The 15,630-nt window shown below is 37.8% G+C and overlaps 4 protein-coding genes across 4 annotated transcripts in view; 1 reads left to right on the top strand and 3 right to left on the bottom strand.

The window, feature by feature from the left end:
• Window positions 1–1,411, bottom strand: part of LOC107723493 (protein FAM189B-like) — a 9,472-nt gene extending 8,061 nt beyond the window's left edge. The window contains exon 1 of the mRNA XM_016532143.1: window positions 349–1,411. Coding sequence (XP_016387629.1) covers window positions 349–576 — 228 coding nt within the window. The 5' untranslated portion in view covers window positions 577–1,411. The remainder of the gene's footprint in view (window positions 1–348) is intronic.
• A 277-nt stretch (window positions 1,412–1,688) lies between these two features.
• Window positions 1,689–6,379, bottom strand: rab13 (RAB13, member RAS oncogene family). Its single transcript, XM_016532161.1, has 8 exons — window positions 5,602–6,379; window positions 4,918–4,978; window positions 4,228–4,288; window positions 3,979–4,056; window positions 3,334–3,423; window positions 3,039–3,104; window positions 2,669–2,719; window positions 1,689–2,407 (listed from the first exon to the last, which is right to left on the bottom strand). The coding sequence occupies exons 1-8, from the start codon at window positions 5,723–5,725 to the stop codon at window positions 2,339–2,341; spliced, it is 600 nt and encodes a 199-aa protein (XP_016387647.1). The 5' UTR covers window positions 5,726–6,379; the 3' UTR covers window positions 1,689–2,338.
• Window positions 6,380–7,061: 682 nt separating this feature from the next.
• rps27.2 (ribosomal protein S27) lies at window positions 7,062–10,361 on the top strand. Its single transcript, XM_016532162.1, has 4 exons — window positions 7,062–7,159; window positions 7,787–7,895; window positions 8,970–9,080; window positions 10,076–10,361. The coding sequence occupies exons 1-4, from the start codon at window positions 7,154–7,156 to the stop codon at window positions 10,102–10,104; spliced, it is 255 nt and encodes an 84-aa protein (XP_016387648.1). The 5' UTR covers window positions 7,062–7,153; the 3' UTR covers window positions 10,105–10,361.
• Window positions 10,362–11,005: 644 nt separating this feature from the next.
• LOC107723577 (nuclear pore membrane glycoprotein 210-like) overlaps window positions 11,006–15,630 on the bottom strand; it is a 33,013-nt gene continuing 28,388 nt past the window's right edge. The window contains exons 30-36 of the mRNA XM_016532272.1: window positions 14,976–15,099; window positions 13,845–13,997; window positions 13,097–13,380; window positions 12,809–13,010; window positions 11,921–12,007; window positions 11,691–11,756; window positions 11,006–11,212 (exon numbers count right to left, since the gene is read on the bottom strand). Coding sequence (XP_016387758.1) covers window positions 11,115–11,212; window positions 11,691–11,756; window positions 11,921–12,007; window positions 12,809–13,010; window positions 13,097–13,380; window positions 13,845–13,997; window positions 14,976–15,099 — 1,014 coding nt within the window. The 3' untranslated portion in view covers window positions 11,006–11,114. The remainder of the gene's footprint in view (window positions 11,213–11,690; window positions 11,757–11,920; window positions 12,008–12,808; window positions 13,011–13,096; window positions 13,381–13,844; window positions 13,998–14,975; window positions 15,100–15,630) is intronic.

The following is a 15,630-nucleotide window of genomic DNA, read 5'->3' as shown; positions in this document are numbered from 1 at the left end:
ATATTATATATATATATATATATATATATATATATATATATATATATAAGAAAATAATAGAAAATTAATTTCTTCATATAATGAAAACTGCTTGGTTAGCAACTTTCTTCAAAATATCGTCTTTTGCGTACCACAGTAGAAATAAATTTATACAGGTTTGGAACAACATGAGGTTGAAAGGACAATTTTTTTAAATCCCTTTTTAAAAATGTATTTATTGTTATTATGTATTTATTGCAATGTATTTAAATGGCCCTGTGGTATTGACAGTAGAGATGAAATACAGCATGTTCCACTACAGGACATGTCATGCCAATTATATTCAAATAAACTATCAAAGAAACTTACAAAGAAACCAGCCCAGAAAGGACAGGACTGTCTAACACGGGGTGATGAGGTGAAGGCAAGGCTTGTGAAGCTGAAGGCCAGCACCATGGCCCCAAGCGCAAGGTGACACAAGCCCAGGTACAGCAGCACGCGCGCACCGGTCCGCCCAGACATTCCTCTGCGACTCACAGACAAAGCTCGAGACCCTGACATCGAGGCCACGCTACTGGAGTCCGACGGTGAGGGCATGGTGGCTACTGAAAAACTTCCTAAATTGTGGGACTATGTGACTCGGTTTAATATGTGAATATACTTCTTTAGATATGCAGTTAGGGTCCATATAACATTAAGTCCACAGCGGATAAAACGCAACGAAACACACTTATGCTGTGTCAACATTTATTCTTGGCGTCGTGTATTTGCATTCTCCAATATCCCTTGATCTGGTTTGCTCCATCGCCCACCTGCCGTCTTTCTCTCCCATTCCCCGCGGCATTGCGGTACCCAGAGCCTTTAGCAGGCCGAGTAGCTGCCGCATCCGCAAGCGAGCGGAGCAGCTTTGGCCTTCTGGCTTCTCCGCGGAGGAGGACAAATCAATCCAAGTCCTGCTCTCAACGAAGTGTATCTTCACCGGGTTTCCACTAGAGAGCCTCACAGCCCCCACCTGAACTCGGAAAACACGTCTCATGAAGCACAGCAGTATCAGAAGAGCAAAGGGAACAATCGACAGCAAAAGGAAATGAAAACAGGCACGCGGGGGCAGTTTGTTGTGAAGAACTCGCTATGCTGCTCCCATGATGCATCCGCGTGTTTTGAATAATAAATATAAAGCCACGGTGTTCCCTTTGAGGGAGTTTTATCCGAGGTTCAGTCTCCCCCTTTTCCCCCCGCAGTCACGAGGACTCCCGTCCCGTCCGTATCCCGGACATGAGCATCACTACGTAATCGCGTAAGACTTGAAGTGTCTTTGCGTACGTGTGTTATTCACGCATAATGTCTTTACTCCATGTAAACGTTATCCGATGCAATTTCAGCGGGGCTCCGTTTTAGAAAGATCAAATATGCAGCGCATTATGGTAGCACGTGTCCGTAATATTTGTTCAATGCGGCACCGCATTCACCCAGAGCGAGGTGCTGATGCTGCACTGGGTGGGCGGTTGCTTGGCAACCTACTTCGACAGTCACAACGGTTGGCGACCTTTCCGCTCATGCGCAAAAGACATAGCTTCGTACTTACATTTATGTCGTTAACTAAAAGAGGTGAGAAATACATATTTATTATACTGTTATTAGCACAAATGGGAAAAAAAATGTTAAAATGTACGAGATTTTGAACATTATTTACTTTATTAAAAGCAGATCATTGTACAAATTCTGAGAAATATGCTGTGGAAAAGAATATAGACAAGTGGAATATGGCAGGAAGACAGAAACTTGATTCAAAAATTATGCAAAACCAAATATGTGAATTATGTCTGGCCATAATCCTTTTGGAGAAACACACTGTGAATTTTCTTATCCATCCATTAGAGGTCAAAGTCTTTAAAATTGAAGTTGTTCACCTTTTATAGCAACGAACATTCAAACCATTTGTCAAAAAGTGCTGACTAGCCATCAAACTGGACTATATATTTCACTTGAAGTTGCCAAAAGATAGAAATTCATTAGGTACTTGTTCTCCATTTTGACTGAGCAAAACTTGTTGTGCAAGTAAAACCAACATTGTCTCCACTGTAGCCTAGTCACTGTTTTCGTTGTGTAGTGCGAAAATCTAAACATGAAGTAACAAAAAAATGTGATTTTCCTCTAACTACATGAAAGCTGTACCCTGTTTCATATCTCATATTTCATATCTTACTAGTGCCATCATCCTTTGAAACCACTTCCTATTAGCGTTCCATGTTCACTTTGCAAAGAACTCTCAGGCATTAACACTGCAATGTTCCTGTATGTAAGTGTGTGTGTGTGTGTGTGTGTGTGTAGTGAGACCGTCCTCTGCTTAAAAGCATATCTAAAGAAGAAGACATTTGGAGGATTTTTTCTCTGTGCTGGTAAGTTTAACCTCACGACCAGATGGACCCTGTAAAAACAGTAAACATAAGAAATGTAATATAATGCTTGCAGCCCGGTAGGTTTGTTACTGTTCTTGTTAACTTAATCTTTAGATCTGTCTGATTAAAACAACATCATGTGATATCAGTCAGGATAAAAAATACAAATAAGAAGAGATGAATCACTTTAGAACTTAAAAACGTAAGAGTGATTGTGAGTTTATTTCGGTATGAACACGCAGACAATAAGCATCAATAACCATTTTATGTATCACACACTGAAAACTCACCGGCTTCTTATTTGACTTCAGCAAAATGTCTCGTGCAAGAGCAGCAAAAGACTATGGAGAGAAAGTTAAATCCTGTCAAAAAGTAGACTAACTACATCAAATTAAGCACACTGAAATGCACGGATTTACTATTTATGTTTTTACTATTAACTGTCACAGACATTTCTGCAACTGAAACTCATAAATTATCTCAATATCAAAACAATCATTATTGAGAATACAAGACGAATGCAGATAACTGCATAACAGATAAAGATGAACTGTGACTATAAACTAATGATACTGAATTAGACTGAAACTAGAAAACTAAAACTAGAAAAGGGTTCATTTGTTTGTTGAGTGAACATATCTTAAATCGATCAATCCACACCTCCTCAACGTTGATGCTTGATTTTGCACTAGTCTCGAAGAATCGAATACCATGTTCCTTTGCGAGCTATAATAAACGAAAAAACACAAACACTTTTTTAAATAAAAGAATTTAAAGTTTGTTTTCAGCTGAAAAAACATTTATGTAGTACCAAAATTAACAAACTTCACATGTGGTATGTAGTGATATGTTTACATGCTATAAACAAACTGACAGAAAAGCAATTTATAACACCAATAAAACACCTTGCATGCACCTGGATCCGCATATTGGCAGAATGTATGACAGCACTTACCTTCTCGCCTATCTCCTTTGACACTTTCCTTTTGGACTCGATATCACACTTGTTGCCCAGTAACATCCGACTTACACCTGCTGAAGCATTCTGGGAAACACAGAACATAAGAATGCACTCACTTCCTCATTTTCTTCATAACCGAGACTGATAACAAAAGGCCCCATTTGTATTTACACGGCATCTCTTTTCTGGAAACCTACTTCCTATGGCATCTGATCAAGAACTGAAACTCACATTTAATAAAGCTTGTTTCATTTTATGCTTTTCTAGAGGTTGCAAGAAAATGTATGATTATAATCATTCTATATGCAATATTAAGATTGAATTGCTATGCTGTAGATTAAAAAATAATAATAATAACAAAAGAAATATACCAAACCTTTAAAGTCAACTACTAAGGCACAATTCCCACACGTTAAGATTTTATATTAGATTTTATTTCCCTAACAAAATGGGTCAAGCTGGATCAAGCTGTCCAAACTAAGCAGCGATGGGACATAGAAATATGCTAAGGGTTATATGTCCACTTTTATAAGTAAAAAGGTAAGTCAGCACTAATTCGTTTAATCATCTGCTGCATTCGTTTTTTTAAAGAAACTCCTATAATGACTAACAGATTTTATTTTCCTGTTTCTCTCTTACTTCTTTGATGCTCTTCATCCAGTTCTGAATATTCTCAAAGGATTTTTCATCAGTGATGTCATACACAAGGATGATGCCCTGAAAGATATGATCAAAATAATACACCATTAACAAAATGTGTATGATTTGCCATACTCCAATAACTGTTGAAATAATCTGGGTTTCACAATAACCACATAAGTAAGTTTATAGATATTCAAGCTATAGGAACAAAAAGATTATTATGCATTAACATATTTCTCGTCTCACCATGGCCCCTCTGTAGTATGCAGTAGTGATGGTCTTAAACCTCTCCTGTCCTGCTGTGTCCCTAGCAAATAAAACCAGTTACACACATCAGACATGTTAGCGCTCAGAAAGCTTGTCAGAAAAAAAAAAGTTTAATATACATCTTTTATAGCAGCTGGACTTTGAACTTCAGGCTGTCATCACCTCCACATAAATGACTTTATTGAATTGTCAGAAGGTCTGTAGGAAGCCTGAGCTAAAGTCAACCGGACTCCACCTTTGGCACATTTACACTGAGCTTACAGTTTTAACAGTCAACTGTCAAACAGAAAAAGACACCGAAGACGTTTTTTGTGTACACAACACTGCCATTGTATTTGCAGACACTCTGTACATATGTAAAGAAATTTAACTGAATACTTTAATAAAGCATAAGTTTAACTTATCTGATTTAACAAACAAAGAGGACTCATAGCTTCACCGGTTTAAAAAAAAAATTTAAACAAAATAAATTATTTAAAAAATATATAAATATATTTTAGGGAAAGTTTATAGTCAACTAATACTAAAAGTAAAATTATATTAAAAAAATCATTACTTAAAGCACATTTTAACTTAAATAAAATATAAATTATAAAAAATATTAAATGTGTGTGTATATATGTATATATGTGTGTGTGTGTGTGTGTGTGTGTGTGTGTTATTTTTTACCAGACTTGAAGTTTGACTTTCTTTCCCTCAACCTCAATGGTCTTCACTTTGAAGTCAATACCTAGGAAAAAGAAAAAAGGGAACCAGATAAGCCAGGAGGGGCAGGAAGGAAGGGTGAACATGTTTTAACCCCAAGAGGCATAATGAAAGTGGACTAATGAATGTCTGCTACATTCAGAAAAACAAGAGCAGGCATAATGAGATACAATCACTACCCTGGTGGTTTAATAAACACCCTGGTTTGTTTTTCAGTGAATTAGATGGGAAAAGGGAGGGAGGGAAGGGGTCTTTTGAAGGGGGGGGGGTTGATGTAACTGGGGGAAGAGAGATTGAAAATTGAGATACGAGGGAAGGGGTTTTTTGAGGGGGGGGGGGGTTGATGTAACTGGGGGAAGAGAGATTGAAAATTGAGATACAGAGAGGGACAGGCAGTGGCTGGCCGAAGTAAAGTAGCGCGAGAGGGCCGGAAATGCAATCAGGGAGGAGGATACACAGAGCACGGGATGATCCCCACGACTGATCGAGTTATACTGGGGCAGGCTGGAATGAGATGACGTTTGGACTAGTACTGACATGAACGAACACTTGGGTAGCACTTGTTTTACAAGCTAGAAGCTTGGCAGCAGAGCGAAACATCTTACCATATCAAACAGTATTTGAAACAGGTTCATTCTGGTCACTTACCGATGGTTGATATGTACGTTGAATTAAAATTGTCCTCTGCAAAACGGATGATCAAACAGGTCTTGCCAACACCACTATCGCCAATAAGCAATAATTTAAAGAGGAAGTCGTATTTCTTTGCCATTGTTCGTTTCACCCAGATCTTTTAGCAAGTTTTAGATTAGTTTCTCCCCGATTTGATCTTAACACAGTCACGCGCGCAGCCTTTTAAAATCCTTCCGTCTGATTGATGTCCTCGTTTGAAACTTCATGGATTTTCTTTCCTTGGAATACTGTCACCGGTAAACTCAAGTTTCGCTTTGTTGCCTCTGTCCGTCCGGAAAAGAGGTAAAAAATTCCATGAAAACAAAATGGAAAAGTTTGTTCACAGCCCTTTAAACGCGTCCGCGGTAACGTTAGGTTTTTCAGCGCGGATGCCACGCATTCGCCATTTCGGGCTACACTGCGCTAGTTTTCTCTCCTGTACGAAAGGCTTTCAGTATTCATCCATACATAGACAACAGCAGACTTTTTTTTTCTCCCTAAACTTTCCCTTGCCCGAGTTCCCAAAAGCTGACGTCGAGGGAGAGAGAGGTTTAATAAAACAGTGCTGAGGAGAACCGATAACAGCGTCAATCAACAGGGGGCACCATTGACACACAAAATGCTGAAATGAAACATGGATTGTTTTCGTTTGTTTGTTTTTTTGGTCTGTTTTTGACATTTCGAAGCATGGTTTATGACGTTGTCAAGAATACAAACACAATATTTTAGAACGTTTTTAAAAAAATAAAATAACTTAAAACTTAAAATAACGTTTTAAGTGATCAATTTGTGGCCTTTTGAGAAATCAGACAGGACCGTTGGCCTTACGGCATGTTAAGTTTTAAATAGTAGCCTAATTTGTTTTATAGTAGGCCTACATTTATTATACACTTTTAAATATTGTTATCTATGATAGGGTACAATTAATGGGTCTAAAGGTTCTTCCCAAAACACTACATCGCTATTCTAAAGCACTGTACTGAAATCAATTGTTTAGCATAAGTAGTGATGAATGAATTTTAAATAGTTGTGCAAATTGGGACCATATTGGCTATTCCTGTCACAATGGAAATTTGTTAGCACCATTGTTTTAGTAGGCCTATTATTTATACAGGTATATAGTATTGAACAATATTTTGAATTTTTGAATATAATGAAATTACAAAAGGATTGAAAAGGAAAATCGAAAGGATCCCAAACACATTTTAAAAAATATTAATATATTTAAATTATTATTTAATTATTGTAATAATATATTAATACACCAAATTATGACTTTTGAATGTTAGCTGTTAGGTTGCCTATTATTACGTCTCATTAAGAGTGACGTCCGAGAGTCAAACAGCCTTTGAACTTACCCACATAACTCACAGGCTGTCTAAGCTCAGTACTTTGTGAATGAATTAAGAAGAATGCTTTTATTAAACGTTAGTGAAGTATTTCCTGCCCCTGCTCTCGAGCCCCGTTCATATGCGCGTGTATTTCCGCTCGCCCCCCCCTTTTCGGCTGCTGCTCCACTGTCGCCAACATGCCTGTAAGTGCGTGCTGTTACAATCAAGTCCATTTAAGACCTAATCACGGCGTGTGTATGGGTTAAATAGCATCGATGACGTGGGGGGATCGTGTCTTTATGAATTTACCGGCCACGATATATGAATTTCACCTATTTACAGGTTTAAACTTGGTAGAAAAGAGCGAAGCGCGTGCTATGTGGATCGGAACAAGATGGCCGCGTGCATGTGCTCATATAAGCATGTAGAGCAGCGCGCCTCCCATACAAATAAAAAATCACGATACGTTGTTGAGATTTAGTAATTAAATAATACTTAAAAGATTATTAATATTTTTGAAGGTGGAATATTGGTAGCATGTCCGTCTTTTAGTTGGTTAAACGTAAAGTGTGAAGAATCGAGTCACCCTTTGTAGTGGTTGCTTGGTAGTGTTGTTAATCTTTTGATAATCAGTTGATCAGCTATAATATCATCAAGCCTATGCAGCTGTCACTTGTGTGACATTTCCCGTTATTGAGTTACAGCGTTTATATGGTGCTTGTGTTCTGTTATCGTTGTGACTGTTGAGATGCCATAAAATGGCTGCGTCCTCGATAAACCATAGCTGAGCCTTTGCAAATGTGATTAACACATCTCTCATCACTTTTTAGCTCGCGAAGGACTTGTTGCACCCGACGCCAGAGGAGGAGAAGAGAAGACACAAGAAGAAGCGTCTCGTACAGAGTCCCAACTCTTATTTTATGGATGTCAAATGCCCAGGTAACAGCTGCAGACTAGGTGCTCGGAGTAAACAAGCTGAGCCACTACGGGACATTGGTTACAGAGCTATCACTTTGTCACAGTTATTGGAGCAAAGGACAATATTTTCAGTGGCCTTTGTTCTGGAAGTATTTTTCCCCACAGATTTTTAAAATGTCTCCGTTTAAGCATTATAAGCTATGAAGTGAACCAACCAGCTACAAGGTGAATCACAACAATACAAACTTTTATGTGAAGGAAAAAAGTATTTGAAATTTGGACAAAAAGGTACAAGACTTTGTGTTTACCAGCTTTAATAAGGGAATGAACTAAAATCCCATAAAACGGTGTGAACGACATGAAATAAAATGGATAAAAATAAACTTTCCACCATTAAACATGATTATTGGTAGGATAAGTTGAAATAATGCGGGTTGAGGGTTTTAACAAAAGCAGAAACCATTGATTAACAACTTCAGAGCTCACAGTTTCCCTATAGAGAAAATGAATGGGATTTTTACTTTCGTAGCCCTACTGTTGCACTCTATACATCATCAGTGGTGATTTTAATGTGCAGTACAGTGTAAATGCATTATGATGGTACTACCAGAAATGTTATAATCCAGGCTTAAAATGCAGTAGGCCTAATCAGTTTTTGTAACAGGGTCCCAGACTCCCCGCTCCATCTCAATATCCACCAAAAAAGACCCCTGGTTATGTCATTACGATCACTGTACAATGCCTGATTAATTATAAGATGTAACTTTAAGCATTTATGTTTTCCATAGGGAAATGGATTTTGAACAATAACTTATCCTTTAGAGACAAACCATATAAGAGAATCGAAACAAGCAAAACGCACCTAAAGAGCTATTCAGCATCCACCCACTCCCATGAAGCGCTGCATGAATTTTTTTATTTATTTTTTTAATCCTTAAGGGGGAAAGAGAATAAGAAAATATTTCTAGAACCAAGGCTGTTGAAAAAGTGGGCAGGCATTGTTGCTTTCTGGGGCCTATGCTGTGTGTCCTGCATATGTGATCACAAGCTTATGTAATGGAGTGTTTGAAACTTTTCACCATTCTCTCTTTGCAGGCTGTTATAAGATCACTACGGTGTTTAGTCACGCACAGACAGTGGTCTTATGTGTAGGATGCTCTACAGTACTGTGCCAGCCCACCGGAGGAAAGGCGCGCCTCACAGAAGGTATCGCTTGTATACACAAGACACCAGTGCACATGAGTTTAGAGGGATTGCCCAAAGCATGAAAGAACCTAGTTTCTTGATAAATCTGATCCCATAAGCAGAATCCCTCAGTGGGATTTTCTTCTTTACAGCAGCAGTCAGAACATGTCACATTAACACATTAAAATACAGTCTTCAGAAGATGACTAATGAATTCATGTTTTCGTGTGGGAGAAATATGGCTGGAAGTGCACTCACAGATCAAAGATACACATACAGGCACTTGTAAATGTACCAGTGCCATGGCAACACGCCCACACAGACCACCCCAGTGTTTCCCACTTGATCATTGTTCTCTTCTTAAGCTAAAGCTTGATGATTGGTGAAGCTCTGAAACGCTCTGCCCTGCTGGCATAAAGTTCAGCAGAAAGTGGGAGAGGTAGTAGCAGATTGTTTCTGTCCCACTCAACACCATCTAATTATTTAGTTCCCCAGCCATAAATTGACATTCATATTTTCTATTATTAAAATAATTTTAATTGCTTTATTATAACAGTTATAAAACACTAATTTAGTTTTTTGAGAATTTTATGGCAACTAACAATTATTTGAATAATTGATCTTTGCTTAATTTATTCCTCAGATTAAACAAAAAGCCTTTTTTATATATATATATATATATGCATTTCTCAGTTCCGCTCACTGAAGTCTTTGAGGTTTAAGAACCTTGTCTGGATGAGCCATTTTTCAAAATGAATCTACTCACGAATTTCTAACATTTACGGATATGAAAATAAAGTAATGCGTTGGAGAAAACACCTCAGGCACATTAATCAAGCACCTGCCAGGGCAACCTACATGAAACGATACGCTTATGACATTCTTTAAAATTTCTTGAACAACTTTTCACTTTTTTTTTTTTTTCATAGAAATACATTTTCCACTACTGTGTGGCAAAATATAGAATTGATTTTAAGCTGAATTCTAAAAGCTTTGATCTTTCTCTCTGTTAACAGGATGCTCGTTCAGGAGAAAGCAGCACTAGTCTCTCATTAACCATTATGCATGGAGGGAGACCACGGGAGGAGAGACAGGATTGGCCACTTCACAGGGATTTCAGTGACTCCGAGGCAGTGTTTCTGATATATAACGGGGCAGGGGAGATCAAAGCTAAACCGAGAAGAGTGCTAGAAAACTTGAAATGTCAAAGTGCTGTCTGAACAGAGCGTGTGAGGTGTATAACCACCAAACCTGTCTCTCTCTCCCTCTCTTATTAAAATAAAGGTTCATTTTTTTCATTTATCTGTGTGTTGTGGTAGCTTATTTACCAGCCTATCTGCATTGTCACTGCCACATAAATAAAGACCTTTAGTGTCATGCTCATCTGTTGTACAACTTAATATTATCACCAGGTAATACAAATATTCTTCCTTAAATATTGTATGCGTTGTTTAGATGAGCAACAGTCTGACTATTCACACGTGACAGGCATTATACATAGACTATCGTTCAAAAGTGTTGGGCCAGTACAATTTTTTGAGATATTACAGAAAGTCTCTTATGCTTGGTCTCTTACGGCTCAAAGCTGAATTTTCAGCAGCCATTACGCCAGTCTTCAGTGTTGCATGATTTTTTTCAGAAATCATTCTAATATGCCATTTTTATGCTCAAGAAGCATTTGTTTTCAAAGTTGATAATAGTTGTGCTTAATATTTTTGTGGAATCTGAAACATTTATTTTTTTTCAAGATGAAAAGTTCAGAAAGTTCACAACAGAATTCAATTAAATAAGAAATATTTATGGATGTTATAAATGTATGTACTGTCACTTTTGATGCACTTTTAATGCTTCCTTGCAGAATAAAAGCATTATTTAAAAAAATAAAAATACCTCAAATGTTAAAGTAAAACTGAAGTAAAAAAAAAAAACCTGAAGTAATTTGCATGTGTTTACTGCTGAATTGTATAGACTGTAATAAATGAAAGAACCATTTACTTTAAAGATTCTCACTGTGGCTCAGAAAGAATAACATGAGGGAAGAAAAGATACATTAAGTTATTTAATACTCCAGAGCCACCGTTTTCTCGGCAGGACTTTTGGTGTTGCCAGTGATGGTGAGAGCCACAGATAGAAATGTCTTCTTTTGTCGTCTTCTGAAAGAAAATTAGAAAAAAGCATATCGGTCTGGTAGCACGTTTGAACCATAACATGCTAATTTAGTTGCATTCAGTAACTTTTCTTCTGCATTGTGATGTTCATCTGAGTGAAAATGATTATCCAAAAGAAAACAATGTAGGGCAGGGACTTTGTTCAATCCATCGGGTGTTGATTGGATGGAGGTACATCTAAATGTGAGCTTGCAAATGATTGTAAGAAAGGGGCGGCATTTAAATGAGTTAGGATTAAATGAAGTCGCTTCATACAGCCACCAGAGAAAAGTCTGGTTTTACCAGAAGATTGATGTATGACATTTGATTAAAAAAAATTTAAGGAGGGATGAATCATTCACAATAAGATCACTTATTAAAAAACAGACAGGGTGAGTTATCAATTCATGCTGACTTTAACATTAAAAGTACTAAGTGCACCTTTAAGGTAAAGCAGTTGAATCAAATAAAATCGGGATGTCACCTGCATTAGTAGAGGGTGTGAGGACTGCAGGTACAGTCTGTGTGAGAGACAGCATGGTGTTGTACACTGTAGAAATCAAACATTTAAGAGAATATTAAAAAATCTGCAGGGCCAAAGCTTCAAATCCTGATTCTGAATCACATGATGGCTTTAAAGTGAATCACTGGGCATCAAGCACATTCAGTGTAGCACAGAATCCGAAGTTAAAACTCTTTTAAGTTTGACTCTACCTATGAAAAGTGCAGCAGTAGAGGCCAGTACAGCAAACAGAGCAAATACTGAAATGAGCAAGTGCCCAGGATTTGTTCCAAGATGACCTGAACATACAAATAAAGAGCATTTTCACAGTTTCAGAAACACACATATATATATATATGTTACGCTACTGTTCAGAAGTTTGGGGTTAACGCAATCTTTTCGGGGTGGGGGGTTTCCACACTAAGGCTGTATTTATTTGATCAAATTATGAATTTGTCCCACAAATTATCAATCCTTTCCCTTATTTTAGTAAATTGTGGCCACACTGTACTAATTTTTGTAATTGTGCCCAATTTGTACTTTTTCATTCCCTAGTTTTTAATTAAATTCTTAATTTGTGGCCACGATTTAATTAAAATGAATGAACAAGTAGTAGATCATGGCCATGTGCTAAAACCAGGGAATCAATTAAAAATGAAAGAACAAAAATTTGTGGCCACAATAAATATATTTTTGTCTGCGTGTCATGTGCAGGGATCCGTTTATTCCTGTAATGCAAAGCTGCATGTTCAGCATCATTACACCAGTCTTTAGTGTCACATGATCATTCAGAAATCATTCAAATATGCTCAAGACTTCGTGCTCAAGAAACATTTCTGATTATTATCAATGTTGAAAACATTTGTGCTGCTTAATATGCTTATGAAAACTGTGATGCATTTTTTAGGATTCTTTGGTGAATAGAGAGTTCAAAAGAACATCATTTGTTTGAAATAGAATCTTTGATGTCATGTTTTTGTCACAATTTAATGCTGAATAAAAATACTAATTTCTTAAAAAATATATCATACTGACCCCAAACTGTTGAACATTAGTGTACATGTAGAATATTGTGAAAAGTGTGTCTCTTGCTCTCTAACCTGACTCCAGGTTGTCCATCACTCCAGTCACCAACACAAAGTGCTTTTGTGGAGAGAGGTCTGTGTACAGAGTAATGCTTGCAGTAGATGGTAACTGATCCAGGAAATGTGAGGTTGGATAGACTGAAATAAGGAGGAGGGTGGGGTCTTCATCTGACCGGACCGGATCAGATAACACAATGTCTGGGGTGTCTGACTGAACCTAATTAGATAAGAGTGAAGAAATAAAAAAACTGAAAAGTGATTTCATTTCAAATGCAACTCTCACATGATCTCTCTCATTCTCACCTTAAGTGTGCTGAGCATGTCTGTGGTGCCAAACACTGTGATTTCAGCCACAGGCCGCTGGGAGGAAAGTTGGATTTTTGTGACAGGACAATGAAATGCTGGTACATACGGGAGCTGAAGGGAAGACTGAAAAGAAGGGGGTGACTGAGGAAGCGACAGCAGGGCAGCTGGGGCTGATTGAGTCCGCAGACAGGCAGACAGATGGATGGAGAGAGGCCAAGTGGACAGGAGATGGAGGATGGAGTCTGACTGGGGCTGCACAGAGATCCTGCAGCTGTACTGAGCTGAAACAGGACACGACAGACAGGTTAGAAGTGAATCGTACAGGCTTGCTTCAGTTAATAACATAAAATAAAATAGCTACATTTATTTGATCAAAATGCATTAAATCTGTAATACTGATTTTATTACAATCTAAAATGTTTTCTATTTTCATATATTTTAAAAAGTAGTTTATTTTCAGCAAACATTACTCCGGTCTTCAGTGTCACATGGTCCTTCAAAAGTCATTCTTATATGCTGATTTGGTGCTCAAAAAACATTTCTTATCAGTGTTAAAAACAGTCGGGGTAAAATAAAATAAAAATAAAATAAATTGAGGATGTTTCAAATGTGTTTTCAAGTTTAAAATTCTGTTTATAATCAATTTTCACTGTGATTTTCCAGTTATTAAAATACCATTTGGCTCTCTCAGACTCCAAACTTAACATGAAGCTTAATACAGAATCTTATGTAAAACTTGTTTCACCAGTGTATGAATTGTAGAAGGGTGTTGCATTAAAGATAGCCTGCAGTATTCGCATCTCTGGATAGGGGGCGCCAAAGTGTAGCGAGCACAGTAGCTCTGCCTCAGGATGTAGTTTCTTCTCTATGGCCTCCCACTGGTCTAGATTGCATTGAGCTACCATGGAGAAGGAGACAGAAAGAGAGAGAGAGAGTCACAAGCACACACTATCGTCAATACTGAATAACACTTAAGTAACTTTTAAAGCAACTGTAAGCTTTTTTTTTAAACTTTGAAATATCAGTTTCAGAATTACTCTGATGGTACACTGACTTCTAATAAGGCAAATGGCTTCTGGTTTTTCCCACGCTCCCCCTAAACGTCTGTTCTGGGAGTATGTACGTTTGGTGAACGGGTATGAAATTCAGGAAAAGGGGTGGGTTGCTTTACAGCAGCAACAAATACACATGTACAGCTATCCATTGTAATTATGACAGTGCTATATTCACGACAGTGATTCCACTCACTTGGTGAGCTCCAAAGTTGTGAAAATACAAAAAAACTACATACAGTTTATTTAAATAACAAAACAGTATTTAAATAAAACAAATCATTGTGTACCTTTTTGCCTTTTCCCTCTCGTTTTTATTTGATCAAACTTTTGTGTGTGTGTGTCTAATTTAACGTTATCAATACTTTGGCAATGTAAATCCTTTTTTACCATGCCAGAAATGCTACTTGTATCTGAATCTGATTCAGTCAATCACAACCTCATATTCCATCTGTGCAGGAATTTATCCATGTCTCTGAAAGTGAAAATCCTGCCCAGATCTAAGATCTATGCAGGTCAAATAAAGTTGAGATAATTTCTCTTCCCACCCACCACATTTTAATTGTACATATTAAAGAGTTAGAGATAATAACCACTGAGAATTATTTCAAGTCTAAGAATCAAATGATTAAAGGGGGGCATGTGCATCCTCCAGACAGATTTTAATATCTGGATTATAATCTCTTAAACTTCCCAATGGGCTAATTATTAATCATTATTCTTAAATTCCCCTTATATAGTTGGATTAACGGCACATCAGGTGTTTTCCATGGTTGTGAACAGCGGGAGCCCTGAACCTCATGTGGAGGTGTGAAAGGACTCACCTGTGTTGGCAGCAGAGGTGTTCAGGTCCACTCTGACTGTATATTCTGAGGCTTCAGGCCAGTTAATGAGGAGCCTATCAGCAGGAGGAATGAACACAGGAATGGACGCAGGCTCCACTGTTACCTGCATGACACCAGAGGAGTCTTTTAATTTATAACATTCGCAATTGGTCTGTTTCAAAACCTAGTGAGCTGCCTCTCCACATCCTAACAGATGGAACTGATCTGGAATGCACTATATCAGTGGTTTTCAAACTTTTCTGACTCGAAAGCCTCCCATTGTCCCACCCCCCACAAGGTAAGGTATATAAACAGAACTGTTTGGCCACCCATAATGCCTTAAAGGGGTCATATGATGCGATTTCAATTTTTCCTTTCTCTTTGGAGTGTTACAAGCTCTTGGTGCATAAAGAAGATCTGTAAAGTTGCAAAGACTAAAGTCTCAAATCTAAAGAGATATTCTTTATAAAAGTTAAGAGTCAACCATGCCTACCTAAAACGGCTCGTTCTAACACGCCCCCACATGTCTACATCACGATGTGGGAAGACGTGCATAACACCGCCCAAATGTGCACGCAAAGAAAGAAGGCATGGTTTCAGGAACAGCAGCAGTGTTGATGCAGCCATGTCAGGGAGACGCTGTGTATTTCAGTGC

The sequence above is a fragment of the Sinocyclocheilus rhinocerous genome, unplaced genomic scaffold (assembly GCF_001515625.1).
Source record: "Sinocyclocheilus rhinocerous isolate Xijiao unplaced genomic scaffold, SAMN03320098_v1.1 scaffold241, whole genome shotgun sequence".
NCBI lineage: Eukaryota > Metazoa > Chordata > Actinopteri > Cypriniformes > Cyprinidae > Sinocyclocheilus > Sinocyclocheilus rhinocerous.
Note: the sequence above shows the minus strand (reverse complement) of the source record. Positions and strands in the feature narration are given on the sequence as shown.